Source organism: Mauremys mutica, chromosome 1 (assembly GCF_020497125.1).
Source record: "Mauremys mutica isolate MM-2020 ecotype Southern chromosome 1, ASM2049712v1, whole genome shotgun sequence".
NCBI classification, from domain to species: Eukaryota; Metazoa; Chordata; order Testudines; family Geoemydidae; genus Mauremys; species Mauremys mutica.
In genome coordinates, this window is record NC_059072.1 from 309,009,068 (window position 1) to 309,036,988 (window position 27,921).

At 44.7% G+C, this 27,921-nt stretch overlaps 2 protein-coding genes across 4 annotated transcripts in view; one reads left to right on the plus strand and one right to left on the minus strand.

Moving 5' to 3' along the window:
• The first annotated feature begins 1,562 nt into the window (after positions 1–1,562).
• On the plus strand, positions 1,563–9,662 carry ALG11 (ALG11 alpha-1,2-mannosyltransferase). Its single transcript, XM_045014634.1, has 4 exons — positions 1,563–1,683; positions 3,644–3,877; positions 4,463–5,394; positions 9,275–9,662. The coding sequence occupies exons 1-4, from the start codon at positions 1,646–1,648 to the stop codon at positions 9,544–9,546; spliced, it is 1,476 nt and encodes a 491-aa protein (XP_044870569.1). The 5' UTR covers positions 1,563–1,645; the 3' UTR covers positions 9,547–9,662.
• A 110-nt stretch (positions 9,663–9,772) lies between these two features.
• NEK5 (NIMA related kinase 5) overlaps positions 9,773–27,921 on the minus strand; it is a 50,237-nt gene continuing 32,088 nt past the window's right edge. For 2 of the 3 annotated variants that reach the window (XM_045014612.1, XM_045014603.1), the window contains exons 17-23: positions 26,500–26,580; positions 20,056–20,121; positions 16,768–16,897; positions 16,417–16,548; positions 13,915–14,055; positions 12,319–12,433; positions 9,773–11,693 (exon numbers count right to left, since the gene is read on the minus strand). In XM_045014612.1, the coding sequence (XP_044870547.1) occupies positions 11,441–11,693; positions 12,319–12,433; positions 13,915–14,055; positions 16,417–16,548; positions 16,768–16,897; positions 20,056–20,121; positions 26,500–26,580 (918 nt within the window). In that variant the 3' untranslated portion in view covers positions 9,773–11,440. The remainder of the gene's footprint in view (positions 11,694–12,318; positions 12,434–13,914; positions 14,056–16,416; positions 16,549–16,767; positions 16,898–20,055; positions 20,122–26,499; positions 26,581–27,921) is intronic. The other variant, XM_045014622.1, reaches the window with a different exon arrangement.

Sequence of the window (27,921 nt, forward strand, 5' to 3'; positions counted from 1 at the left end):
ATACTGTGGGGCCACGCAGGTACCCCTGCAGTGCCGCTGACTTGAAGGTATACATTGTCCTCAAATGTGAAACAGTTGTAGGTGAGGACAAAGTCACAAAGTTCAGCCACCAGATTTGCCATGACATTATCGGAGATACTGTTCCTGACGGCTTGTAGTCCATCCTTGTGTGGAATGTTGTTGTAGAGAGCTTCTCCATCCCTAGTGGCCAGGATGGTGTGTTCTGTAGTTTCCTCAAGAAGTCAGTGGTGTCTCAGAGATAGCTAGGAGTGCTGGTAGCGTAGGGCCTGAGGAGAGAGTCTACATAGCCAGACAATCCTGCTGTCAGGGTGCCAATGCCTGAGATGATGGGGCGTCCAGGGTTTCCAGGTTTATGGATCTTGGGTAGCAGATAGAATACCCCTGCTCGGGGTTCTAGGGGTTTGTCTGTGCAGATTTGTTCCTCTCCTTTTTCAGGGAGTTTCTTGAGCAAATGGTGTAGTTTCTTTTGGTAACCCTCAGTGGGATCAGAGGGTAATGGCCTGTAGAATGTGGTGTTAGAGAGCTGCCTAGCAGCCTCTTGTTCACATTCCAACCTATTCATGATGACTACGGCACCTCCTTTGTCAGCCTTTTTTATTATAATGTCAGAGTTGTTCCTGAGGCACAAATCAGATGTCAAGAATTATAACATTCAAAAATCAGTCGGAGAACACTTCAACCTCCCTGGTCACTCAGTTACAGACCTAAACGTAGCAATTCTTCAACAAAAAAACTTCAAAAACAGACTCCAACGAGAAACTGCAGAACTGGAATTAATTTGCAAACTGGACACCATTAAATTAGGCTTGAATAAAGAGTGGGAGTGGATAGGTCATTACACAAAGTAAAAACTATTTCCCCATGCTAATTTTCCCCCTACTGTTACTCACACCTTCTTGTCAACTGTTTGAAATGGGCCATCCTGATTATCACTACAAACAGTTTTTTTTCTCCTGCTGATAATAGTCCACCTTAATTGATTAGTCTTGTTAGAGTTGGTTTGGCAACACTAACTTTTTCCATGTTCTCTGTGTATATATATATCTTCCTACTGTATTTTCCACTGCATGCATCTGATGAAGTGGGTTTTAGCCCACGAAAGCTTATGCCCAAATAAATTTGTTAGTCCCTAAGGTGCCACAAGTACTCCTGTTCTTTCGACACGAAAGTGCTTTTTTAGGTTGGGGGTGGCAAATAGGGGCTAGCTGGGGTCAGCTCGGTAGATTACTCAGCCACCCTGCAAGTACCATGGGGCAAGGGAGCTGTAAGCTGCCCCTAATGAGAGAGCAGCAGCGCCAGTCACCCGCAGGGGAGGGGGAGAGGATGTTCCTTACCTGCCTCAGCGCAAAGCCAGGAGCACAGGCCTCCTCCCTCACCTGCATGCCCCAAGCCCCGCCCACTCGAGACCACGCCCCCTCCCCGAGACACCCACTCTCTGGCTCCACCCCCCATACAGACCGCCCCCAAATCCCCGCTAGCGTTCTAGCCCCGCCCAGCCTCAGCCCCGCCCCTCCTTCTAGACGGGTTCTCCCAGCGGGAGCCAATGAGGAAGGAGGAATAGCCAGGCCGCGCCTCCAGCGGCGCGATCGCTTCCGGGGTGAGAGGTCACGCGGCGTTGTCCAAGATGGCGGCGGGAGGTTTGTGTCTGTGCTCGCTCGTCAGGTGAGCGGCGCCTCGGCTCCGGGGTTTGTTGGGGGCGGGAAAGAAAATCCCCCCCCCCCGCCTCCGTTACCCTCCCGCTCGCTTCCTCCCGTGTCCTCCCCGCCCTCTGCGTCTGCCGCTCCCCGGCCCCGCGACCCGAGCGCTCGTCCCACGGGCCGGGGCCGGGGCCGGAGCGCGGCGCCCTCCGGCTCTTCCTCTCGAGCGCTGTTTGCTCCTCCCGGGAGCGGGCTCTTGGCTCACCCCGGCTGCTCCTCCCTTAGGCTCTGTCACACCCCGGGGCGCCCTTGGAAAGGCTCCCGCGTCCCGGCGGCGCTCGAGGCCTGGGGACTGTCAGTGAGACGCAGGCTACGGCTGCCCTGGAAACGCTGCAGCGGCCCAGCTTTGTGCAGAGCGTTGCCCCCTTTCTGATGACTGGTAACGGGACTCCCGAGACCCTGCCCTGCCTCCCCTCCTCTCGCCCCCCGAGCTTTGCTTCCTCCCCTCCCAGCTGGGCTTCCTCTGCTTCGGGGCGGGGCTGGGAGCTGCTGCAGCCTGCAGGTAGGAGGAAGCCGTGACTGAGCAGGGGCTGGCGTGGATTAATTACCTGGATCCTCCCCCGGCCCTGCAGCAGCTGGACTTAGGGTGACCAGACAGCAAGTGTGAAAAATCGGGATAGGGTGTGTGTGGGGGGTGGGGTGGGTAATAGGCGCCTATATAAGAAAAAGACTCAAAAATCGGGACTGTCCTTATAAAATCAGGGCATCTGGTCACCCTACGACTTCTGGTGGCCAGTCAGTACATCTGACCGGGCACTGCAAGGTCCCCATTTCCACTGGACTTTCCCGTTAAAAATCAGGCACCGAGCAACCCTAAATTGCACCTGGACACAGAAGCCAAAACCTGGACAGGTGGCAACCCTAAGTGCAGCCACTACAGCAACAGGAGGGGTTCTTCCATTGCTAGCAGCTAGGTCAGTGGAAGAATTCTTCCAATGCCCCAGCTGTGTCTAGCTACATCACCCAGGGCATGACATTGTTTACAGCTCTGAGTGGTGTAGTTATGCTGACTTCACATTGTACTGCAGATTAGGCCTAGTGCTCCTCAGTGCCTAAGTCACCTCTCAAAATGGAACTTAGCTTCCCAAGTCACTTAGCCATTTTTTAAAAATTGACCCCCAAGTCTCTTGTGCTGTAGTCTAGGTGTGGCATCTTGATGACTCTTGCCTCCCACTTATTCAGAAGGACCATAAAGCAAAAGGTGGCTAAAGCAAAAAAATAGGGAGTATGGACTCCTGGTTTTTGTCCTTAGCTTTGCCACCCATTTGTGAGACTTTAAACAAGTCACTTAATACTTCTGTTGCTTAGTTTTCCCATCTGCAAAATGGGATTACATTGATTTACCGTGTAGGTGCTGGGATGCTTAATTTACTGTTAATAAAACAGAAAATCACTTGCTGTAATGTATAGGATCATCAATCAAAGATCAAGGCACTGTATATTCCCGCCCCAAAAAAATAGTTCCTTCCCCAAAGAGTTTACAGTGGTTATGAGAAGCTGGAATAGATGGATGAGACAAACAGGTGAGGAGGAAGGGAAGGATGAAATAACCCACTTCCTTTATTGCTATCATGTAGTAAACAGCTGTCAACTCACCACCTGCCCAGTCAGTGTCTGCTGGCAGTATTCTATAGGAGTCATGCAAGAGATAGCTATATTTTGGAATTTTTACTTTATTATAATTTTAAATCACCTCCATAAGCTTAGTTTTGTAACCTTCTTTTCTATTGCAGTCTTCCAAGCAGAGGTTTGAAAGCAAACCAGTAATAAGCTAGCTGTTAAAACAAGGTTCCGATATCCCTGAAACAGAATAATCTGAGAAACTGCCTAGGAAATATATATAGTATTTACTGTTTAAATCATTTTTTTCCATATACTATTTTTGACAAATGATGTTTGAATTTAATTTTCCCTGCTTGTTCCAGGTTGCTGTGCTCATTGTTCATCCCTGGATTGTTCCTAAGTGGAGCTTTATGTCTCTGTTTGGTTGTACTACTGTGGGGAGTACGGCTGTGGCTACAACAAAGGAAAAATCAGTTGGCCTCAACAGGAAAAGATGGGAAACATCAGTTGGTTGTTGCATTTTTCCATCCATATTGCAATGCAGGTGGTGGAGGGGAGAGAGTCTTGTGGTGTGCCATAAGAGCACTGCAGAAAAAGTAAGTGCACGTGCTTAGCAAAGTGCAAGTTTATATTGCAGTCTGATTTTTCCTGATACTTTTTATGGTATTATCTATCCAGTTTTTGGCAGCCCATATATTTAAGTAGACCACATCTAATCCAAACAGTTTCCTGGGGCATTCAAACCCTGCATCTAAAACCTCTTTACTCTTTTGACACATCCATTGGTCTACACTACACTCTTTCTCCTTTTTACTTTTGGTTTGCACTAGAAGGACCAGTTCTGCAGTCTTGAAATTTCGTCTTCTGAGTGGGAATATCCTGCCCTGCAAGTTGAATTCTACTAAATAACAACATGGGTTCTTTTAATTAGCCAAAAACAACCCCATGTTTTTGTAGATCAAAGAATCTTAAGGTTCCAGAAATGCGGTTTTAAAAAAAAATTAAAAATCTGGTTCAGTTAAACCAAAACCAGTCTTGTGTAAGGCCAGTGTGTTTAAGACCAAGGCTAAAAGTTTGTTCTCACTTCTGGTAATTTTGAGACGGAAATAAGTTTGTTGCATAAATCGTGACAAATTGTTATAGAAAAATTTGTGAAAGTCTTCTTTACTGTACTCTTTCAGGTACAAAGATGCAATATATGTTGTCTATACTGGCGATAAAGATGTCACTGGAGAACAGATTGTAGAAAGTGCTTTCAGAAGATTCAACATCAAATTAACTCATCCTGTGAAGTTTGTGTTTCTAGAAAAACGTTACCTTGTGGAGGCCTCTCTTTACCCCCACTTCACTTTGCTGGGTCAAAGCTTAGGGTCTGTGTTTCTTGGTTGGGAAGCTCTTATGAAGTGTGTTCCTGATGTTTACATTGACTCAATGGGTTATGCCTTCACACTGCCTCTGTTTAAGTACTTAGGAGGTTGCCGTGTTGGGTGTTATGTTCATTATCCAACTATCAGCACTGACATGCTTTCTATGGTTAGGAGTCAGAATGCCAGATTTAACAATGCAGCCTTCATTACAAGGAATCCCCTTCTCAGCAAACTCAAACTTGTCTATTACTACTTGTTTGCTTTTGTATATGGATTGGTTGGTTCTCGCAGTGATGTCATTATGGTTAATTCTTCATGGACCCTAAATCACATTCTTTCCCTCTGGAGAGCTGGTGCTTGTACAAGTGTTGTGTATCCACCTTGTGATGTTCAGACATTCTTGGATATTCCATTACATGAAGAAAAGAGCACCACAGAATATTCCATTGTCTCGCTAGGACAGTTTAGGCCCGAGAAGGACCATCCTTTGCAAATCAGAGCCTTTGCTAAATTCTTGGAAAAGACAGCTCTGGGGCAGCAGTCCTTGCCAAAGCTCATCCTGATTGGAGGCTGTCGTAACCAACAAGATGAGCAGCGTGTAAACAGACTTAAAAAGCTTTGTGAAGAGCTAGGGGTTGACAAAAAGGTGGAGTTCAAAGTAAACATTCCATTTGAGGAGCTAAAGCAGTACCTGGCAGATGCAATTATCGGTCTGCACACCATGTGGAATGAGCACTTTGGAATTGGTGAGTACTTTTCCTTGACCTTAAGCACCTTAAGGCTCTGAATTCAGCTGGGGGAGGGTAGGGTAGGGGAGGGGAGCTTGCTTTATGAACATGAATGAGGTACAGAAATAGGGACTTGCTTACTTTTCCCATTTGTGGAATGGGGTAAGACCGACCATACCTCTCTGGTATGCATGCAGGATGAGACAAGCTTGCATCCTAATGGATGGACTGATTACATCAATTTCAGCTTCCGGAAAGCCACAGCCAAGTAATCAGCCATTACTAAACTACAGTTAACAAAAGTAGCAACAGAAGTGACTTAAGCTGTACAGGACCGTGATGTAAGTAAAGCCTGTTCAGTCAGTTCGGAAGCATACTCTCTAACTCAGGCCTGCACAACATGTGGCCCGCGTGGGCTCACTGTGCGGCCCGCGGGGGGGAGGGGTGAGTAGGCAAGCGGCGAGTGAGGGAGGGGGGCTGAGGAGGCGGGCAGTGGCAGGGGGGCAGGTGAGCCGGCGGCTGGCCTCAGCTCACCGCCGCTCTGCCTCCTCCGCTGAACGCTCCGCCCGCTTCTCCCCCTCTCTCCGCAAATCAGCTATTCGCGCAGGAAGCCGGGGAGGGCAGAGAAGCAAGTGGTGGCTTCATGCTCAGGCCCAGCAAGGCGGAGCCAGGGCAGGGGGGCCGCTGCGCCACAGCAGGTAACCCGGGGGGGGGGGCAGGGGAACCGCTCCCTGCCCTAGCTCACCTCTGCTCTACCTCTGCCTCCCTGGGCCTGAGCGTGGAGCCGCTGCTTGCTTCTCAGCCCTCCCAGGCTTCCCGTGTGAACAGCTGATTCGCGGGAAGTGGGGGGGGCTGCGAGCTCGGCCTGACCCGGTGCTCCAGGTGTTGCATGGCGGCGGCATGGCCTGGCTCCAGTTGAGCAGTGCGGCTGTAGCGCCGCCAGCCACCTCCAGGCAGCACGGTAAGGGGGCAGGGAGCGGGGAGGTTGGATGGGGGGCAGGGAGTGGGAGGAGGGTTGGATAGGGTGGGGGAGTGGATAGGGGTCGCGGCAGTCAGAGGGTGGGGAACTGGGGGGTTGAATAGGGGCAAGGGTCCTCGGGGGGGGCCGTCAGGAAGGAGGGGGAGAGTGGATGGGGTGGCAGAGGGCAGTCAGGGGCAGGGGTTCCAGGGGCAGGCAGGGGACAGAGAGAAGGGGTGGTTGGATGGGGCAGGGGTCCTGAGGGGCCATCAGGAATGAGAGGAGGGGTTGGATGGGGTGGCAGGGGGTAGTCAGGGGACAGGGAATTGGGGTGGATGGGGCAGGGGGGTGGGGGCAGGCCATGACCCCCTTGTGGGGTGAGGAGGGAACCGGTTAAGATTTTGGCAGCTCAACACTGGCCAAGGGGGTGGGAGGCTGAGGAGGTGAGCGGGTGGGCAGTGGCGGGGGGGGGTGAGTATGTGAGCTGGGCGGGGGGGGGACTGGCTCAGAAAGCGAGTGGGGGGGCAAGTGAGCCGGGGGAGTGGGGGTCTGGGGAGGCGAGCGGGCAGGCGGGCAGGTGAGCTGGCAGGCACGGGGGAGGGCTGAGGAGGCAAATGGGCAGGCAGTAGCGGGGGGGGGGGCAGATGAGCTGGCAGTGGGGGAGGGGGGGTGAGTATGTGAGCTGGGGGGTGGGGACTGGCTCAGAAAGCGAGTGGGGGGGCAAGTGAGCCGGGGGAGTGGGGGTCTGGGGAGGCGAGCGGGCAGGTGAGCTGGCGGCGGGGGGGGAGGGCTGAGGAGGCAAATGGGCAGGCAGTAGCGGGGGGGGGGGGGAGATGAGCCGGCAGAGGGGGAGGGGGGGCTGTGGAGGCGAGCCGGGGGCGTGGCGGGCTTAGGAGGCGAGCGAGGAGTCAGTGGCTGACCTGTTCTACTGATCTGGTCTGGCTCCCATCCCCTCTCCAAGGGTCGCAGCTGTCTGGAGGTGCTGCCTTCCACGGTCACACCTCATTCATTCAACAGGGCAGTTGATTACAAAGTGGGGGGAAGATCTTACTCTACTTCTAGCAAAAAGACATTTTTCTTTTACCTTAATTATATACCCCGATTGGGGTGACGGGCATGAGTGAGTGAGTGACACTACCTTAGGGGCTCGCTATAACATATTACCAAAGTTCAGTACCGCTGTTTCAGCGGGGCGGCACTGGGGAAGGAGGGCTTTTTTCCGCGAGGCGGACGGTGCTTGGGGGGGGTGTTTTGGCAGGGGAGGCTGGGCAGTGCTGGGGCGGAGTTCGGCCCTCAGCTGTTTTCTTTGGAGTAATATGGCCCTCGCCGCTTTACGAGTTGTGCAGGCCTGCTCTAGCTGATAGTTTTCCTCCTATATAGCATCTTGATTGCTTTTGTTACTTTCTTCATTCTCTTGCTTCGCACCTCCCCCAAGCCTTCCCCCTGCCCCCCAATATCTACTTTGTTTCCACCTGTGAGAATCTGTTTGTTGTCTTCCATTCTGAGCTTTTTCCCATTTCCTGCTACTTCCTATTGGATTTTTCCCTTTACTAAAACTGCTGAGACTTTTCAGTCTTGCTCCCATTTTGCTGCGGTAAAGGGATAAACATTGGCAACAGTGTCAATTGTAACATAGTTAGCTGATTTCTCTTATGATTGTGCAGTGATCAAAAATGTTTTCTTCTGTGTTCTGGTCCAGGCTCAGTGCTTAGAAGTACCTTCAATACCAGTACATTTTTGTAATGGTCCCTTGAGGAATTCTAGTCATGTCAGATCACAAGATATTGGGCTTTTAAATCCGCAGTTATAATTTTGCTCATTTCCACACCCACCCTGCCCACAAAGACTTCACTTTTTGCCAGAATAGCATGTAGACACCCCACTCAGATTATGGCCCTGAATTCCAGGATGATTTAGCAGCTCACCTTTAGAAAATAGGATTCCAAGCTTTAGGATATAGTTACAGCATTATTTTCTACCTCTGGCAATTCTTGAGCTAACAGCATTTAAAATATCAGAATTGCAGCAAGGGAGTAATCAGAATGGCTGTGTTTTGCGGGTTGTTGTGTAATCTATGGGGGTCGAATACAAATGCTATGTACTATTCAATTCCTGTACTCTTTTAGTATTCAAAGGTGTTTTAACCTTTTGACTTCAGCTGTTGCTGGTCCCTGGGGTTAGCAGTGTGCCTAGTTCAGTGCATTTCATTCTGTCCACCTCTGCTCTTTTCAATATGTAGCTTTTTATTCAAGTCATATTGTGTCTATTATACAAATCAGACTTGTGAAATATACTAAAAATCTCAACCTAGAAAGCCAATGTTACAATAGGAGTTGGCTGTAACTTGAAAGATATGGCTAAAGCCTTTGGATAGCACTGACAAACTGAAACAGATTTTCTTTTGTTATAATGCCTGCTACTCTTGTCTGACATCTGAGTTCAAGCTCAGTCTAACAGTCAGATGCTAAGAAATTAAATGATAAAACAGCACCTAATACCAGTTTAGAATTCTATCACTGTCTTTTCCCTACAGTTTTAAGTGTTATTGAATCCATAAGTAGAGATGGTCTCCCCCCCTTCCCCGCCCCCAAATTTTGATATTTTTTTAAAAACTGTCGTTTTTCTAGAAAACTTTTCAGGGTTCAGATGGAAAAACAAATAGAAAACTGGTTTTCCAGTATCCCCCCCACCAAAAGGCTGAGTGAGCAAGCAGTTTTCATGGAAAGTTTTTATTTTTATCCAATCAGCTGAAATCTTAATTTTTTAGTTGCCCAAAGGAAAAAAATTTTGTGTACGTTTTTCAATGAAAAACGTGAAACATTTTGGGGAAAAATGGTTCTGAAGTATCTATTTTGAAAAAACACTTCCACTGAAAAAGCTCAACCAGCTCTATGTACGTATGAGAACTGTATTCTTAACATGTTTTTTGTATCTTTCCAGGAATAGTTGAATGTATGGCAGCTGGCACAATTATTCTGGCTCACAATTCTGGTGGCCCCAAACTAGATATCGTGGTACCCTATGAAGGACGTATTACAGGATTTCTAGCAGAAAATGAGGACGATTATTCTGAGACCATGGCTCAGATCCTTTCTTTGTCTCCTGAAAAGAGGCTGGAAATCAGACAAAATGCTCGCCAGTCTGTGAACAGATTTGCTGACCAAGAGTTTGAAGGGGCGTTCCTATTGTCTGTGGAGCCGTTATTTAAATAAATGTAATATTTGTGTATGTGGATAATAACTTTTTATACATATGTCACTTGTAAATATTTTTTTAATCTATGCTATCATGGTGCAATAAAGAGTCCTATACTTCTATTAGGACATCAGCTCTGCGCATTAAACAATTTTTATTAGGGGAGGGAGGAAACCCCATTCCATGAAAATTAACTTTTTTCCAATGGATTTACAGGGCACTGCTAAAGTTTCTAAATTCTTAATGTTTTCTCATGTGTAGTAGAGCTGCATGTGGAAACTCATCATATTTAGGTTATTTTAAAGTGGTGGTTTTTTTCTTTTGGAAGACTTCTTGCCTTAAAACAACAGGCAGGGAAAACAGATTGAGTGGCATGCTACAGTGGAGGGATTCAGTTTTTAAAGATTAACACTTTTCTGATTTTGATAAGAGTCAGATGCTAAAGCCAAAAAACTTAACTCCAGGGTTAAAAGACTATTCTGAAGTTTCCAGTGATGGCTCTGCTTGCTCTTTGAGTACAAATGGCCATGATGAATGCTGCTTTGTATTTATGATGCAAACCTTATTACCAAATCCTCCCTGAAATATTACATAAATCTAACAATATTTATATTAGATATTCTCCTTTCACAATGTAAAAGAAAAGTTCAGTTTACAGTTTCTTTGCTTGCATTCCCTAATGCAAATTTTTCAGACATCTGTCTCAAATCAGAATAAACAAACTATTTTGCAGCCTTAGCTGTAGTGTTCACTAAGGTTTAATCCGACAGTGCTTTTAAAAAAAGCAGGAGCAGAGGTTTAACTATTTGCAGCTGTCCCTTGTATTAACCATATCTTCTTCCTCTTATAAGGATAACTTGTTTTCTCCTGCCCTCCTTTTTTTTTTTTTTCTGTTTTAAAGAAAATTGAAAACTTGATCAGACAGAACCTATTCCAGTGGGTCACAAATTTGGACTTTAAACTACTGCTTCGTGTAACGTTGAAACATTGTAGTCTAATGGTTAAAACACTACAGCAATAGACGTCCACTTTTAACAAAAATGGTTGGTTTGCTATGGTCTACTATAGGCTTTTTTTATATTTTAGCAAAATCAAAAAGCTAGTAAGAGAAGGGCAAGAACTACTGAAATCAAACAGTTATTATTGTGTTCCTTCCATTTAAATAATATCCAGACAGCTTACATCTAAAATTTGAGAGGACGGGGGAGAAAATGACAGCTGGAATAACTCTTTACCATGTTTTATCCTCTTCCAGCTGTCTTTTTTTTTTTTTTGCATAATGGCACTTCTAAATTAGAAATTCAGATACATAACATCCTAGTGGTACTAGTAAACTTTGCTGCTATTATTACTAATTATAAGAGTCTAAGTGTACATGGTGCGATACAAAATAAGAGCTGTGCAAGTCAAACTATGGGTTCCTGTCTCTTAATGGCTTACTAGAAGGAGCTACAAGCTGTACAGGACAACATATGATGACTGGAAAGCTTCACCAAAGAGATGGATTTGGGGGAAGAGAGAGAGGGGAGTAAGTGTATAACTGGAAGAGTGCACTTCTGACATGGAACAGAGAAAAGCACAGAGTCAGGAATGTACTAAAGAGTGGATGGAGAGAGAGGCAGTGTAGATAAGTAAAGATATAAGCAGGAGCTGAGTTTGCTTTTCATTTTGGCCAGAGATTTTTTAAAAAGGGATTAACTTTAGCCACTTGAATAAGTAGCCTGAATGTTGAAAGTGCAGCATGCCAAGCAGCTTCCACTTGTTTCAAATGAGTGCTCAGCACTTCTTCAGGTGCCTAAATATGGAGCGAGGAACCTAACTTTAGACACCTGTTTTTAAAATATTGGCCCTGCTATGGCTCTATCTTCCAGCAACTTAGGAAAGTCTTGAAGCAGCAGTCAACCTCCTATTTTAGCTGATTGCTGCTTCCTGCCTGCCTTCTCCATTACATATATCAGCAGTAAGTGGATCAGTGTTATTGTCTAAAACCTCATCAGGTTTCCCAGGTATTTTACTAGCTAAGCTTTCTTTCTCCTCTTCTGATTTGTCTTTGTTTGCTGACTGGATTGGCACCTCTCTGTCTTCCTCTGCCAGAGAAGTTACCACTTTTTCTAGTGATTCCACCAGCTCATCCCTCAATTCATCTTCAGATTCTTCAAAGTTCCTACATGTTTAAACAAAGAAAATGGATGTTAATAAAATGTGTCACTGTTATTAGCTGTCCTGGTCTCAAAGCCCATAAGGTCTCCATTTAAAAAAAATTGTTTTGTGAGGAGTATAAGAACGGCCGTACCGGGTCAGACCAAAGGTCCATCTAGCCCAGTATCTGTCTACCGACAGTGGCCAATGCCAGGTGCCCCAGAGGGAGTGAACCTAACAGGCAATAAAAGCTGGGTATGAAATTTAAATATTTTCCTGCCCCCATTCCTCCATCCTGTTAAGCTCCACTAAAACTACAATGTAAGTGATGCGGAGACAGCCAATGTTATCATTGTTGTATCTGCATTTGTCTATACTAATGGTGTAGAAAGCATTAGTATTGGCATGTTCATGAACTAATTTAAGTTGACCTAATTCTGTAGTTTAACAAGATCTAAAATCCAATTTGGCTGCTAATAACTTTCTCTGTTTAATTACACTGTGAAAAGTCTAAAGGGACAGAGGATTTTTTTTAAAGCAACTTAGCCTGCTGGGCCAGTTTTCCTAAGAGAAGGAATCTGTCCATTCGTAGCTTTTTCCTCTTCTGGAGTAACTTGACTTAAGTTACCTTATCCATATCAGTGACTTACGTGTCATCATCATCAGATCTTGGCTCAAGTCTGTTTTCATCGGTATCGATAGTGGAGCCTGTTTCTGCATTATCTTCCTTATTCTCTTTTGGCGGCCAGGGTGATAATGTCCCCTCTGGAGAGTGGGAGGGAAAGAAATACCTGGTAAGTGTACCAAAAATATCTAAAACCACTACAGAAATTCTTGGAAAGGATTTTGTTCAAATCACAACAATGCAACCACCAGACTTCACTGATGGCCATTGTTGCTGTTCATAGAAATATTTAGATAGTTATAGCTCCCTAATCATGTTTACTTTCCAACACAAAACCTAGTGGGTGGGAGGGCAACGCAGATCTGAAAGTTCAGAGAAGACTGAATTTTTAAAAGTTGCCCTGGTATTGCTTAAGGGCCTTATTCTGCAAATAATCCAACTGGAATGAATGTGACTATTTGGGTAGCAAGGTATTTAATGTGAGCAAAGGTGGCAGAATTGGGTCTAAAGTCAGTGATTCTAGTACAGCACTCCCTCTATGGCTTGTTGAATATGGGTAGTGAGGTTTTAACCTGGTTCAAATTTCTTAAAAGAAGTATATCTATGGGGAGAGATTAATATTGTCAGGATGAGGTAGTTTTTAAAATAGCCTGACATGCTAAGAGAGCGCATGTATGTTAGTTAGCTAGGGAGTGTTGATTGTGCAACTTCAAATGAAAGAATTTTCCCTGTAATCCATTTAATATGCTGGTGTTTGACACATGCAATTGAATTGGTTTTAAAGGCCTGTATCTAATTCCATGTTCAGTTAATTTGCATGCAAAACATACTCATTTCCAATTGCACCAATTACACTATGAAAATTGTTTTACACTTCCTTTTTCGCAACATGCACTGTAACTTTGTGTTGGGTTTTTTCTTTTTAAAAACCATCACCCTAACAGTATGCTGCAACCTAACTGATTAGGGCTCAATGTTGATGTCTTATATGTAGAATTGTACCATGTTCAATCATGTAAAGTCAGTTATTGTGCTTATGCCATCATATGCTATATCTAGTAGAAGAGCTATAGCAATTTACGTCGATGTATCCAAAACTAGTGCAGCTACTAGTAATATATGGAAGATTTTCTTATGTCTTGGGAAAGTGTTTTGAAAAAATGTTCAGTGCCAGAGATAGCTTTCTCTAAAGCAAGAGCAGCTGAATTCCCATCCTAGTCCAGTTCTTGTCCCCTGACAAAGTGAAACTGATAAAAATATCAAAATAATGCTGGATAGAAAAAATGTGCTGGCTTTGTGAAGTTAGTAAGCTGCAAAAATTCAGTGGCAGTTATAATACCATCTGGATCCCCAGAGCTCTAAAATACTAACCATCTACTAAATGACTGAACCCTTCTCTTCGGTCTTAATAGTTTGCCAAGTGATTAAAATATTTTTGTTTCACAGGTCCTATGCTAGCTACAATAAGAACATTTTAATCAAAGAAAAACTCCCTCTGGAAATGTTGGACATCTTATGTCTCTCTCCATTCTTGATATCTCATTTCCATTTTCATTATCAAAATATTTAGTAAAATTCTTCAGAGGACTCATCCTATAATTTGCAGTAACAAATATCCTACCAGATTCCTCTTCGGTCCAGGTGAAGGAGTCATTAGACAGTTCTGCTTTCGCTAAGATACTCAGCAGTGTCTCAGGTGCTTCTTGTTTCCACTGTTTCCTGTTTCCTGGGGTTTCTTCAGGCACGACAACCACCTGGCCAGCTAGGAAATAGGAGGAGCATCAAGTCGCTGCATGTGATAAAACGTGAATGTGACTTGGCATTATTGCCATGTTCCCTTGCCAACTTAAAAGATTTTCATTTTTATAGTGGAGTTTCTCATTTCTTTGGCTCCTTAAGTAGCCAATTGCTTTCCTTGTGGGATTTTCCTTCTCCAAGCGGAATGCTTTATCTGCAGTATTTGTTCTGACCGGTATTGCAAGGAAGGCCTACTTTTGGAGTATTTGGCACCAAATTTTCTAATGATCAAATAACACCATTGTTTCTAATACTCAAAAATAATAGGATTAAACACTTTGTCCTCACTATAAAGTATCTCTACAAGAATAGTATCAAGAGGGGTAGCCGTGTTAGTCTGGATCTGTAAAAAGCGACAGAGTCCTGTGGCACCTTATAGAATAACAGACATATTGGAGCATAAGCTTTCGTGGGTGAATACCCACTTCGTCATTCATCTGACAAAGTGGGTATTCACCCAGGAAAGCTTATGCTCCAATACGTCTGTTAGTCTGTAAGGTGCCACAGGACTCTTTGTCGCTTTCTACAAGAATAATTACATTTTCATTAAAGCAAAATAGCCTTCTACAATTCAGACCTTGTGTAAGCAGGTGCAACTCCATTGACTAATTCCTGATCTCTTTCTCATAGTCCATTACGGTCTGAGAAAGCTGTAGAGGAGGTGTCCGTGACATGTATCATCAAAAGTGGAATGAAACAAAAAGGGATGGTGTGGTCCCTAAACCCCCGTAAGGGGAGAAGAGCAAACATGGTTTAGGGCCAATCCCTGGGGCTCATGGAAGCCTTTCCATGCCAGTTGTAGGCATGTGTACAAATCCCTTGGAAGGTCTTCACTAAGAAACCTGCATGTGGAGGGAAAGTGAAGCCAGCACATAGTGTAGTGGTGCTGGTCTTCCCCTGGGATAGCCAAGGAGCTACAGGATGGTGCTGTTCTTCTCTTGTAGATCCCTGAGCTCCATCTACCCTGCAACTAATCCCTGCCTCTGGAGGAGAGAAGGCAGAAGGTTTGCAAGTCTTAACTGAGACTGCTGCTATCTTTGCCTTCTTGTGAGTGTTTCTCAGGGGACGAACATAGCTCACTGTTATTTATTGAGTGCTACAGTGGAGTTTGGCCCTGTACACGCACAGGAGCCTGCCAGAACAAGCTTACAGTCAAAATTAGACATAAATAATACAGCTCATGCATAATACACCGAACGAAGGTTTAGTCTAAGAGTAGCGCAGATATTCTTTTCCATAGCAGCCTCTGGACAACTAGGGATTAACAAAGCTCTCAGGGCAGTTCGATGACATTCCCTTCTGCTGAGAGAATGGTGGCTATAATGTTGATTCTTTACACTTAAAGGAAGAGGAAAATCCTCAGTGTGCTGATATGGAACACACACACACACACACACACACACCCCGGAAAAATATTTAGGCCAGGCTTTAGCTGGGCCTCAGCCCAACAGCCACTATTAGCTGTGCAGTTTTTCACCCACAATTAAATATGATTAAATTGCACCCACAACTGCACTTTTTTAAAAACCTGTTTTTAATTGTGCTTGCAATTCTGGAGGTCATTGTGACAACTGAGGCCATAGGGCCACCTTCTATCTTTCCCAGTGGCAGTCCCTGCAGACAGTCTTGCTGAGTCCAGGCACCCATGGCAGAGTTGACACAGAGAGAGAACTGGTGTCAGAGCAGCCTCCTCTGAAAAGATGGACCACAACAACCACCACCCTTTGGAATGGTGCAAAAGGCACTCTGCCATGTGACAGCATATTTCTGTGTCAGTGCGGAAACAGGAGAAGGACCATGATTCCGTCCCCTCCCCCCTCTTGGGTGCTGTTGCTGACAGACTTCCCTGGGTGCCAGGAACACAAGGCCCTAGGCTGTGGTTATCACTTGTGCACATTTGCAAGGTGGGAGATAGCTTCTTGCACCTTTTCCCACCCTGTACACCCATGCAGGGCAAGCCACAGTCTAGCTCACATGATAAAGCACTAGTTAAGCACTCATTATGATTGATGATGATAACACCAACCTCTTATATAGTGCTTTTCATCAGTTGATTTCAAAGCACTTTACAAAAGGTGGAAAGTAGCATTATTCCCATTTTACACACATTAGAACAAATAGCAAATTATTACTACATCCTTTGGTTGAATATATGTGATAACCTCAATTACCATGACAAACTCCTATAATAACAGCACAGCAGATCTCATGAATAGTCTGCTGTGAAACTCCCAAATCAAAACACTATTGTTTAAATGTCTATAACCAGTCTGGCTGGAGTAAGTTGGTTTTTGTCCACACACAGTAAAAAACACCAAATTCATACCAAGTTCACTTTCAGCCATTGTAGGGCAGACAGATGTGACATCTGCCTCAGCTAGAAAATCCAGGAGAGTCTGTGGGGCTCCAGCTTGCCATTGTTTTCTGATTTCCATGGCATTATCTATATTGCCAGCCTCTAAGAGAAAGAAAAGAACAAATAAATATTTCAATGCCCTTCAAACAAATTTTACTGTGATTCTAATGCTTACTCTGACATATATTGGAAACAAATCCTGTAAACAAGGATCCATCAGATGCTATGATACGAGTCACTGACTGAATTTAAGTGAGTGTAACTACTAATTAATTTCCACGGTCAATATATTCACTTGCCCTGTGCTTCTCTAAGTAATACCTGCTTCCGGAGAGCATAGTTCTTCCAAGGTTTTTTGTGTGTGATCTTCATAGATCTTCATCCATTTCTCCTTAAGATTCTCACCATCCTCAAAAGTTAACGTCTCATTAAGTTTATCTAGTTCCTGAAACTAAACAGATTTTAGTAAGAAACAGAACACAAACATTGGGCAGTCACTTAATTCCCGTTTTTATTGATTTTTTCAAATGTTTTCAGGTGGACAGGCAGATTGAAACAGTGACAGAACATGAAAAGTGATAATGCAGCAGGAGTTTCAGAATACACATGATTATTTGTAAAACACTGGTTTGCAAGAGGATTTCCAAACATGTAGGAAGACAGGTTGGTAGATTGGTGCCTAATAAATAGTGTGTGTTATTTTGAAAAGGAGTTCTACTTTCAGATGTTAGGGTTTTTAAAACACATAACCACATCATTCTCTTTATATCTTCTAAAGTGTCATTTCAATTTCTTCCAAAAGTGTCTGATTCACTGTTGTATTATTCCTGCTTTGTGCTTAGAATCATAGAAGATTAGGGTTGGAAGAGACCTCAGGAGGTCGTCTAGTCCAACCACCTGCTCAAAGCAAGACCAACCCCAACTAAATCATCCCAGACAGGGCTTTGTCAAGCCAGGCCTTAAAAACCTCTAAGGATGGAGATCCCACCCTCCCTATGTAACCCATTCCAGTGCTTCACCACCCTCCTAGTGAAATAGTTTTTCCTAATATCCAACCTAGACCTCCCACACTGCAACTTGAGACCATTACTCCTTGTTCTGTCATCTGCCACCACTGAGAACAGCCTGGCTCCATCCTCTTTGGAACCCTCCTTCAAGTAGTTAAAGGCTGTTATCAAATCCCCCCTCACTCTTCTCTCCTGCAGACTAAATAAGCCCAGTTCCCTCAGCCTCTCCTCGTAAGTCATGTGCCCCAGCCTCCTCATCATTTTTGTTGCCCTCTACTGGACCCTCTCCAATTTGTCCACATCCTTTCTGTAAGTGGGGAGTCCAAAACCAGACGCAGTACTCCAGATGTGGCCTCACCAGTGCCAAATAGAGGGGAATAATCACTTCCCTCGATCTGCTGGCAGTGCTCCTACTAATGCAGCCCAATATGCCATTAGCCTTCTTGGCAACAAGGGCACACTGTTTACTCATATCCAGCTTCTCATCCACTGTAATCCCCAGGTCCTTTTCAGCAGAATTGCTGCTTAGCCAAACAGTCCCCACCCTGTAGCAGTGCATTGGATTCTGCCGTCCTAAGTGCAGGACTCTGCACTTATCCTTGTTGAACGGCATTAGGTGATTGTGATTCCTCACTCCTTGCCCATTGAAATCTAAATGGAGCTATCCTGGCATAACACAGGAGTAATGCAGCAGTGACTCAGGCCCAACTTTTAACTTTTAAATTCTTTGAACAAGTTATTTCAGTAGAAGAATGAAGACCGGCCTTATTATCATATATATTTATTTATAAGCCAGCTCAGCATCCCACAAAAAAGGGTATAAAAATCAGTTTCTTTGCAAACTCAATAGGCTTAGAAATTATTTTTTTTAAAGTAGTAGGTAGGCATGATTAGGGAATAACAGGATGTCTTGCCTGAGAAGCTTAATTCCCAGTAAGTGAAGATGAGGTGTCTGAACCATGACATACATAGTAACTTTAAAGGCTCCAGAGGAATTATATTAGGCAGAAGTTCTGACTGCAGCCCTATTTCTATGAAAGTTTCTACACACTGCACTGTATTACCAGTTCTATGGTACTGTTGAACTTATAAACTCTGCAGGAACCCTCTGGTCTGCAGAGCTTGAAAATGTAGCAAAGTCAGAGAATAACCAGGACCACAATGTGTAGTTTATAACTCTATAAGACAAGAGAGGCTCTTGGCCCTAGTGATCCTCTTTGATTCTGTGCAATTTATAAGCTGCACAGACAACTGAGGCCACAGAGGTTATATACAGTACAAAGTTCTCCGGAAATGCTATGGACTTTTGAATTCTATGGAACAACCACCAACTCAAAACAACTGTAGCTAGTAGCTCCAAAAGCAGCCACTGACATGTTTCAGAAATACTCAAAGGCAGTTTATTAAAGTAATTTATAAGCCAAATTTGGAGATTGCAGACTAAAATCACTTTTGAGATACGATATTCCCAAAAAAACTTTTACAAAAGTAAAATTACTCTGAGCTTTAATCCTTTTGTTTCTGATTAGGGCTGTCAATTAATTGCAGTTAACTCACGCGATTAACTCAAAAAAATTAATACCGGTTAAAAAAATTAATTGCAATTAATTGCACCAGTTAAACAATAGAATACCAATTGAAATTTATTAAATATTTTTGGATGTCTTTCTACACTTTCAAATATATTGATTTCAATTACAACACAGAGTACAAGGTGTATAGTGCTCACTTTATATTATTTTTAATACAAATATTTGCACTGTAAAAATGATAAAGAAATAGTATTTTTCAATTCACCTCATACAAGTATTGTAGTACAATATCTTTATTGGGAAAGTGCAACTTGCAAATGTAGATTTTTTTTTTGTTACATAACTGCACTCAGAAAGCAAAACAATGTAAAACTTTAGAGCCTCCACGTCCACTCAGTCCTACTTCTTGTTCAGCCAATTGCTAAGACAAACAAGTTTGTTTACATTTACGGGACAAAATGCTGCCTGCTTCTTATTTACAATGTCACCGGAAAGTGAGAATGGGCATTTGAGTGAAGTTATTTTTTTGTACATAATTCTACATTTGTAAGTTCAACATTCATGATAAAGAGACTGCACTACAGTACTTGTATTAGATGAACTGAACAATACTGTTTCTTTTGTTTTTTACTATGCAAATATTTGTAATAAAAAATAATATAACGTGTGCACTGTACACTTTCTATTCTGTGTGGTAATTGAAATCAATATATTTGAAAATGTAGAAAACATCCCAAATATTTAAATAAATGGTATTCTATTCTTTAACAGTGCGACTCATCGCGATTCATCTTTTTAATCACATGATTCTTCACGATTAATTTTTTTAATCGCTTGACAGCCCTATTTCTGATTAATGCTTTATCCAATCACCATCAAATTTCCCCCTCCAAAAATCTTCCTCTGGCAGATGATCATACATGTGCAATATCAAGTGGAATGTTTTCATTATAACACAGGGAGAAGGAAGAGGATTATAATGGAAACCGAGTTACAACTTATAAGATGGAGCTGCTATCAGATCTTCAGACTATTAAAGCAAATGTGTTTTTAACATAGCTACAACATACCTCTTCTTGCACAGTATCTTCCTCAGGAACACATGCATCTAAGTTAATTTCAAATTTTACTCCTCCCTAAAAAAAAGAAGTTCACATACTTCATTAAAGTAGCTCATTAAAATCTATTCAGCTTAAAAGGGGCACTACAAATTCAAAAATTACTTTTCTATGAAAACTGTTTATCTATTGTTATTACAAGTGACAAGATAACTATGCCTGAATAGATTAGAAAAAAAATATTTCCCTGTTTGTTCACTTTGTTTATTTGACAGCAATTTCTTTGTAGTCAGTTTCAGTATGGTTAGTTTTGCACAGAAACAGAGAAGGGGAAAAAAGGTTTCAAAATTGAAAAATGTAGCAACAAAGATTAGCAGGTGGTTTCAGGAAAGAAATAGTACTTAAAACTATTTTAAAAACACTTACTGAAATTGACAATGTCCCTATTAACATAAGAGGGATAGCAATCTTTCAGATAGTTGTTATCTGATAATTATTGTATCAGACAGCAAACGATTGTATGACAAGACGGCAATGTCAGAGAATTAAAGAAAAGCCACATTGAATAACCATCTAGTGCCCCCCCTTTGCCATACACAAACAGGGCCGACGGGGGGAGGAAAGCCGGTACAAATTACCAGGGCCTGGTGGTCCGGAAGGAGGCCCGGGGCCCAGCTTCATCAGCCCTGTTTAGCCGGTCCGCCCTTGCTGGGGGGCCTGAAAAATTTTTTTCACCGGGGCCCGAACCCGCTCTCAGCAGCCCTGTTACACAACTGGTCTCTGTTGTAGGTTCTCAAGAATTCTGTCCAGTCCAAATTTTGAATACTTGCCATGCCTGGTCTGCAATAAGTTCCATTAGAAGCCTTATTCCAATGCCTAATTGAGATTATTGTTAGAAAAGTTTCCTAACATCTCATGTAAATTTTCATTTAACATTTTCATCTGCTTCTATCATTCAAATAACGGTAGAGAGATACAGGCCTGGTCTACACTACGCGTTTAAACCGGTTTTAGGATCGTTAAACCGATTTAACGCCACACCCGTCCACACTAAGAGGCCCCTTATATCGATTTTAATGGCTCTTTAAATCGGTTTCTGTACTCCTCCCCGACGAGAGGAGTAGCGCTAATATCAGGATTAACATATCGGAATAGGGTTAGTGTGGTCGCAAATCGACGGTATTGGCCTCCGGGCGGTATCCCACAGTGCACCACTGTGACTGCTCTGGACAGCATTCTGAACTCTGATGCACTGGCCAGATAAACAGGAAAAGCCCCGCGAAGTTTTGAAATTCATTTCCTGCTTCCCCAGCGTGGAGAGCTCATCAGCACAGGTGACCACGCACAGCTCATCTGCACAGGTAACAATGCAGTCTCCTGAGAATCGAAAAAGAGCCCCAGCATGGACTGCACGGGAGGGACTGGATCTGATCGCTATCTGGGGAGAGGATTCAGTGCTAACAGAACTGCGTTCCAAAAGACGAAATGAAAAAGTATTTGAAAGAATTGCAAGGTCTATGACGGATAAAGGCCACACCAGGGACTCACTGCAGTGCAGAGTGAAAGTCAAGGAGCTCAGACAAGCCTACCAGAAAAGCAAAGAAGCAAACGGAAGGTGCGGGGCAGGGCCAAAAACATGCCGCTTCTACGCTGAGCTGCATGCAATTTTAGGGGGCTGCGCCACAAGTACCCCACCCCTGTCCGTGGATTCCGAGGTGGGGGTTGTAATCTCTGCCATGGCTGAGGATTATGCGGATGGGGAAGATGACGATGAAGAAGGTGAGGAGGACGACCTTGCAGAGAGCACACAGCACTCCGTGAGCCCCAACAGCCAGGAGCTTTTTCTCACCCTGATGGAATTACCCTCCCAACCCACTACCCCAGACAATGAAGCCATGGAAGGGACCTCTGGTGATTGTACCTTTGCAAATATCAAAGATTGTTTTTTAAGCAAGCGTTTTTTAATGATTGATTTGCCCTGAGGACTTGGGATGCATTCGCTGACAGTATAGTTAATTAGAAAAGTTTGTTAACATGTCTGGGGATTGAGCGGAAATCCTCCAGGGACATCTCGATGAAGCGCTCCTGGAGGTACTCCAGAAGCCTTTGCAGAAGGTTTCTGGGCAAGGCAGCCTTGTTCCGTCCACCATGGTAGGACACTTTACCACGCCATGCATGTAGCAAGTAATCACGTATCATTGCATGGCAAAGCATAGCTGCGTATGGTCCCGGTGATTGCTGGCATTCAAGAAGCATCCGTTCTTTATCTCGCTGTGTTATCCTCAGCAAAGTGATATCGTTCAGGGTAACCTGGTTGAAAATCAGGAATTTAAGTAAGGGGGATGCCCATTTTCCTACTGGGTTCGTGGACTGCAGCATCTTAAAAGAAAACCCTTTCCTGCACGTAGCCAAGCGGGGGGAGGGGAGGAGTGAAATGCCGATGATCTTTTTTGTGTTTGGTCAGCGGGGATCTTCCCCAAGCTACCAGACAGGCAGTGGGGGGGGGGGGAAGGGTGTTGATTAGAAGGGAGCTAGCATGGTATTAGTTATGCGTTGGGGGGAGGGGTAAATCACTGCAGAAGCCGAAAGACAGTGGCTTACCATGGCCGCATGCAAGCTGAATTCTGATGCCCGGACCTGTGTCTGTGAGATCTGTAACCCCAGAGCTGCAGGCACTCAGTATTAAGATGAAAAATGCGACCTTGTAGGGAAATCATATGTGCTATGTAAGGTGAATAGTGCTGTTCACTGTGAAAGAGTATAACCATTGTTCTGTAAAATGTATCTTTTTAAATACTTCTCTCCCTCATGCAGCTGCAAATTTTTCAAGCCTCCCTACTCCATCCCAAAGGCTAGCCCAGATAAGGCGGAGGAAAAAGAAGACGCGAGATGAAATGTTCTCGGATATTACGGAAGTTACACGCAAGGAAAGAGCTCATCTGAATGAGTGGAAGGACGTGGTATCAAATTACAGGAAAGATGCCAGTGAACGTGAGGACAGGAGAGACACCCGAGATGAGAGGTGGCGGCAGGAAGACCAGCAGGAAAATCAGAGGTGGCGGCAGGAAGATCAGTGGTGGCGGGATGCAACTCTGGGGCTGCTGCGTGATCAAACTGACATGCTCCGCCGTCTGGTGGAGCTTCAGGAACGGCAGCAGGATCACAGAGTGCCGCTGCAGCCCCTGTATAACCACCCTCAACCCTCACCATGTTCCACATCCTCCTCACCCAGACGTGTAAGAACGCGTGGGGGGAGGCTCCGTGCACCCGCCCACTCCACCCCCGTGGACAGCCCAACCAGAAGGATGTCGTTACTGTGAATTTTTTTTACTGCCCTTCTCCATCCCTCCTATCCTCCTCCCAAACCACACCCTTACTTCTCTCCCTCTTTTTATAACGAATTAATAAATAAATCATGATTTTTAAAATATAGTGCCTTTATTTGCATAAGTAAGCTGTACTCAAAGGGGGAGGGTGAGTTGCTTACAGGGAATGAGTCAATCAAGGGGGGTGGGTGTTCATCAACAAACACAGCAGTCACACTGTACCCTGGCCATTGATGAAGCTCATTTTCAAAGCTTCTCTGATGCGCACCGCTTCCTGGTGTGCTCTTCTAATCTCCCTAGTGTCTGGCCGTGCGTAATCAGCGGCCAGGTGATTTGCCTCAGCCTCCCACCCCGCCATAAAGGTCTCACCCTTACTCTCACAGAGATTGTGGAGAATACAGCAAGCAGCAATAACATAGGAGACATTGGTTTGGCTGAGGTCTGAGCGAGTCAGTAATGTGCGCCAGCGCGCCTTTAAACGGCCAAATGCACATTCCACCACCATTCTGCACTTGCTCAGCCTGTAATTGAACAGATCCTGACCACTGTCCAGGCTGCCTGTGTATGGCTTCATGAGCCATGGCATCAAGGGGTAGGCTGGGTCCCCCAGGATAACGACAGGCATTTCAACATCCCCAACTGTTAACTTCTGGTCTGGGAAGTAATTCCCTTGCTGCAGCCGTTTAAACAGAGTAGTGCTTCTGAATACGCGAGCGTCATGAACCCTCCCTGGCCATCCCACGTGGATGTTGGTGAAACGTCCCTTGTGATCCACCAGTGCTTGCAGCACCATTGAAAAGTACCCCTTCCGGTTTACGTACTGGGTGCCCTGGTGCTCTGGTGCCAAGATAGGGATATGGGTTCCATCTATCGCCCCCCCACAGTTAGCGAATCCCAGTGCAGCAAAGCCATCCACTATGGCCTGCACATTTCCCAGAGTCACAACCTTTTGTAGCAGCAGCTTAGTGATTGCTTTGGCTACTTGCATCACAGCAGCCCCCACAGTAGATTTTCCAACTCCAAATTGATTCCCGACTGACCAGTAGCTGTCTGGTGTTGCAAGCTTCCACAGGGTTATCGCCACTCGCTTCTCTACTGTGAGGGCTGCTCTCATCTTGGTATTATGGCGTTTCAGGGCAGGGGCAAGCAAGTCACAAAGTTCCATGAAAGTGCCCTTACGCATGCGAAAGTTTCGCAGCCACTGGGAATCGTCCCACACCTGCAACACAATGCGGTCCCACCAGTCAGTGCTTGTTTCCCGGGCCCAAAATCGGCGTTCAATGGATAGAATCTGCCCCATTACCATCAGGATCTCCAAAGCGCAGGAGCCCGCGGTTTGAGAGAATTCTGTGTCTACGTCCTCATCACTGTCATCGCCGTGCTGCCATATCCGCCTCCTCCTCGCCTCGGTTTGAAGGTCCTGGTTCACCATATACTGCACGAGAGTGTGCGAGGTGTTTAAAACATCCACGATTGCGGTATTGAGCTGAGCAGGGTCCAAGCTTGCTGTGTTATGGCGTCTGCACAGTTCACCAAGCAAAAAAGGCGCGAAACGGTTGTCTGCTGCAGGGAGGGAGGGGTGAGGCTGTACCCAGAACCACCCGCGACAATGATTTTTGCCCCATCAGGCACTGGGATCTCAACCTGGAAATTCCAAGGGGCGGGGGAGGCTGCGGGAACTATGGGATAGCTACGGGATAGCTACCCACAGTGCAATGCTCCAGAAATCGACGCTAGCCTCGGACCGTGGACGTACACCACCGATTTAATGTTTTTAGTGTGGCCGCGTGCACTCAATTTTATACAATCTGTTTTGCTAAACCGGTTTATGTAAAAGCGGAATAATCCCGTAGTGTAGACGTACCCTAAGTAACACCTCAAAGATACAAACACCAGAGTTATAGACTGACTGGTCAACCAGACACCATGTGAAAGCAGAAGTAACCAATCAGACAGCAGCAGAGACCAAAAAAAGAAAAAGCAAGTACTGTACTGTGCCCATATGCATCTTAAAGGTAGACCTAGGCACATCTGGGCTGCCTGTCCCCACCCATACCCCCATGGCAGTCACTTACAGCAAGATGTTGGGGCTGCCAGCCCAAGGCGCGCACGCGCACACAGACACACACACCCCTACCTGGAGGGGGATGTGCTGTTTTTACTTCTCTTCCCTAGGCTGGGAGGGCGACATGCTGTTTTCACACACACCCCTGCGGAGAGGGGGACAAGCTTGCAAATTCATGTGCTGCTGAATCCTGGCCTGGAGTGTCAGCTGCTGGATCTGGAGCCCGAACTGTGCTTTGTTCAGAGTTATGAACATTTCAGAGTTACGGACAACCTCCATTTCCAAGGTGTCCATAACTCTGAGGTTCTACTGTAAGAGGTAATGACTTACAAAGGAAATGTTAATGGATTAATAGGCAGACCTAACTTTGACTGAACCTGAATTCAATTGGAGTATTTTTATACAGTACACCTCTACCCCGAACGGTAAAGCAGTGCCCCGGGGGCGCGGGGGGGAAGAGGGGGGGATGCACACTCCAGTGGATCAAAGCAAGTTCTATATAACGCAGTTTCACCTATAACGCGGTAAGATTTTTTGGCTCCTGAGGACAGCGTTATATCGGAGTAGAGGTGTACTAGTATGCCTTGATAAAAAGATAACTAAGAGGAGATATGATAACTGTGTAGAGTATCTAAAGTGTAGCTGTAGCTGTAGCTGTGTCGGTCCCAGGACATTAGAGAGACAAGATAGGTAAGGCAGTATCTTCAATTGGACCAACTTCTCTGGGTGAGAAAGACAAGCTGTCTAGCCACACAGAGCTCTTCTTCAGGTTGTTTCTCTTACCAAGAGAAGTTGGTCCAATAAAAGATATTACCTCACCCACCTTGTCACTAGAGTATCTAATGGGAGTCACTATCAAGTTGGGGGCAGAACTGTGTTACCATGCTACTTTCCTTGATAACCCTTTGCTCCCACAGAAACTCTTCTCCAGTGATCCATAAAGTAGCACTGGTGTTGACTTGTACACAACCTGCTTTCTAGGGCTATCATGGCATAGTGGGACCATCTGAGACAAATAGAGGAAAGCTATAAAGGAGAACAAAATAGGGCAATGATGTCAATTACCTTTGTTTTATGTTTCTTTTCCAGGACTCGTCTCTCTTGCCAGTTCTGTAGTCTGATATGTTTTAAGTTTTCTTCAATATCCTTGAAGAAAAAAATAAAATGCTCATAAAGTTCAAAAAGTACAATTATACATCCACTCTTCAGAACCAGAGTATGTATAGACTATGTATAAAGTGTATGGTTTATGGTGTACATATATTAATTGCTCTTTATGAATATTCTCCTGATTGCTTCACTGCTAATTGGAATGGAACAGCAAATAACTGCCAATGTTAACTGACTTGGCAAAAAAAAAAAAAAGTTAGGAAACTTTTTGAAAAGTGCAAACCTCTGCTTTTTCAAACTCCCATATTTAAAGAATACTTTGTCAGATTACCCCCAACTAACCAAACCCCTGCTCTGACACAGGACCAGTATAAGAAGTTTCAGATTCATCTAGTTCTAGTTTGAGAGTCAGTGAAAAATCAAGTTTAGAATGGAAATCTGGTTACAACCTTAACTGTGGAAAGACTAATCGCCCTCCATAGTATCTTGTCTCATCATGGCACTTAAAATGTTATTTAATTATACCACTTCATTTTCCTACATCCAATGCCACAACATAGCTACCTGTCAAATAAACAGAGAAAATTAGCATATCCTAAAGGCTCAGGTGCATCACCATCTCCCTAATAAAATATCCGAACAATTTTTGGACTTTAATTAACATGTGAAGCATAAGAAAACTTTCTCAAATACGTGGAGCAAGTCCATGAACACAGCTGAAGTCAAGGAGGTGCTTAGTCCACAGCTGCACTGCGCCATCTATTAGATGTTAGGAGAATGGGTTTCTGTGCTGTTTTAATCCTGATTTCCCATAAACTGGCTGTGCCCTTGATTTAAATGGGCACTGAATCAGGCCCCAGACGCAAGTGGTCTCAATATACTCTGTTGTCTCTAGTATAAAGAAATAAACTACCTGGGGCCAAGTCACGCCTTAGTATTACATAGCACACTGGCATCATCCATTCCAAAATGTGCATGTCTATTGTCCACCAATTCCCATGTTGCAACTCCCTGATAACCATCCTATAAAAAGAAATAGTCAAACTCCCAAAATAGTCAGGCCAAATCCTCTCCCCAGTCCAAGTAACTGGGCTAGCTGGCTGCTGCAGAACTCTCCATGGTCTGGAAAAGCGAGAATGGAGCCACTCTTCAGCTGCTAGTCCCCCCTAAGAGCTGGAGTTGGTTTGCCAGCCCTTGGTGAGGAAGAAGTGAAGGATCTATGCTACAGGGGATCCTCTGGCCCTACGTCTCCTCCCAGCTTGTTCCCAAGTCTCTTCCTGGCCAAGAAGTCCCAATGGAATTTGGCTCTAACTCACTCCCTGTGCAGCCTCTGCACGTCTTGCTCCTCCACAGCAAAACTGAACCTGCTTAGCTCTG

Excerpts from the sequence above, each read along its gene's own strand:
- ALG11 (XM_045014634.1), top strand. The coding sequence starts at position 1,646 with ATGGCGGCGGGAGGTTTGTGTCTGTGCTCGCTCGTCAG. Across the intron at positions 1,684-3,643 it reads TGTCTGTGCTCGCTCGTCAG|GTTGCTGTGCTCATTGTTCA; the intron begins GTGAGCGGCGCC and ends TGCTTGTTCCAG. Across the intron at positions 3,878-4,462 it reads ATAAGAGCACTGCAGAAAAA|GTACAAAGATGCAATATATG; the intron begins GTAAGTGCACGT and ends GTACTCTTTCAG.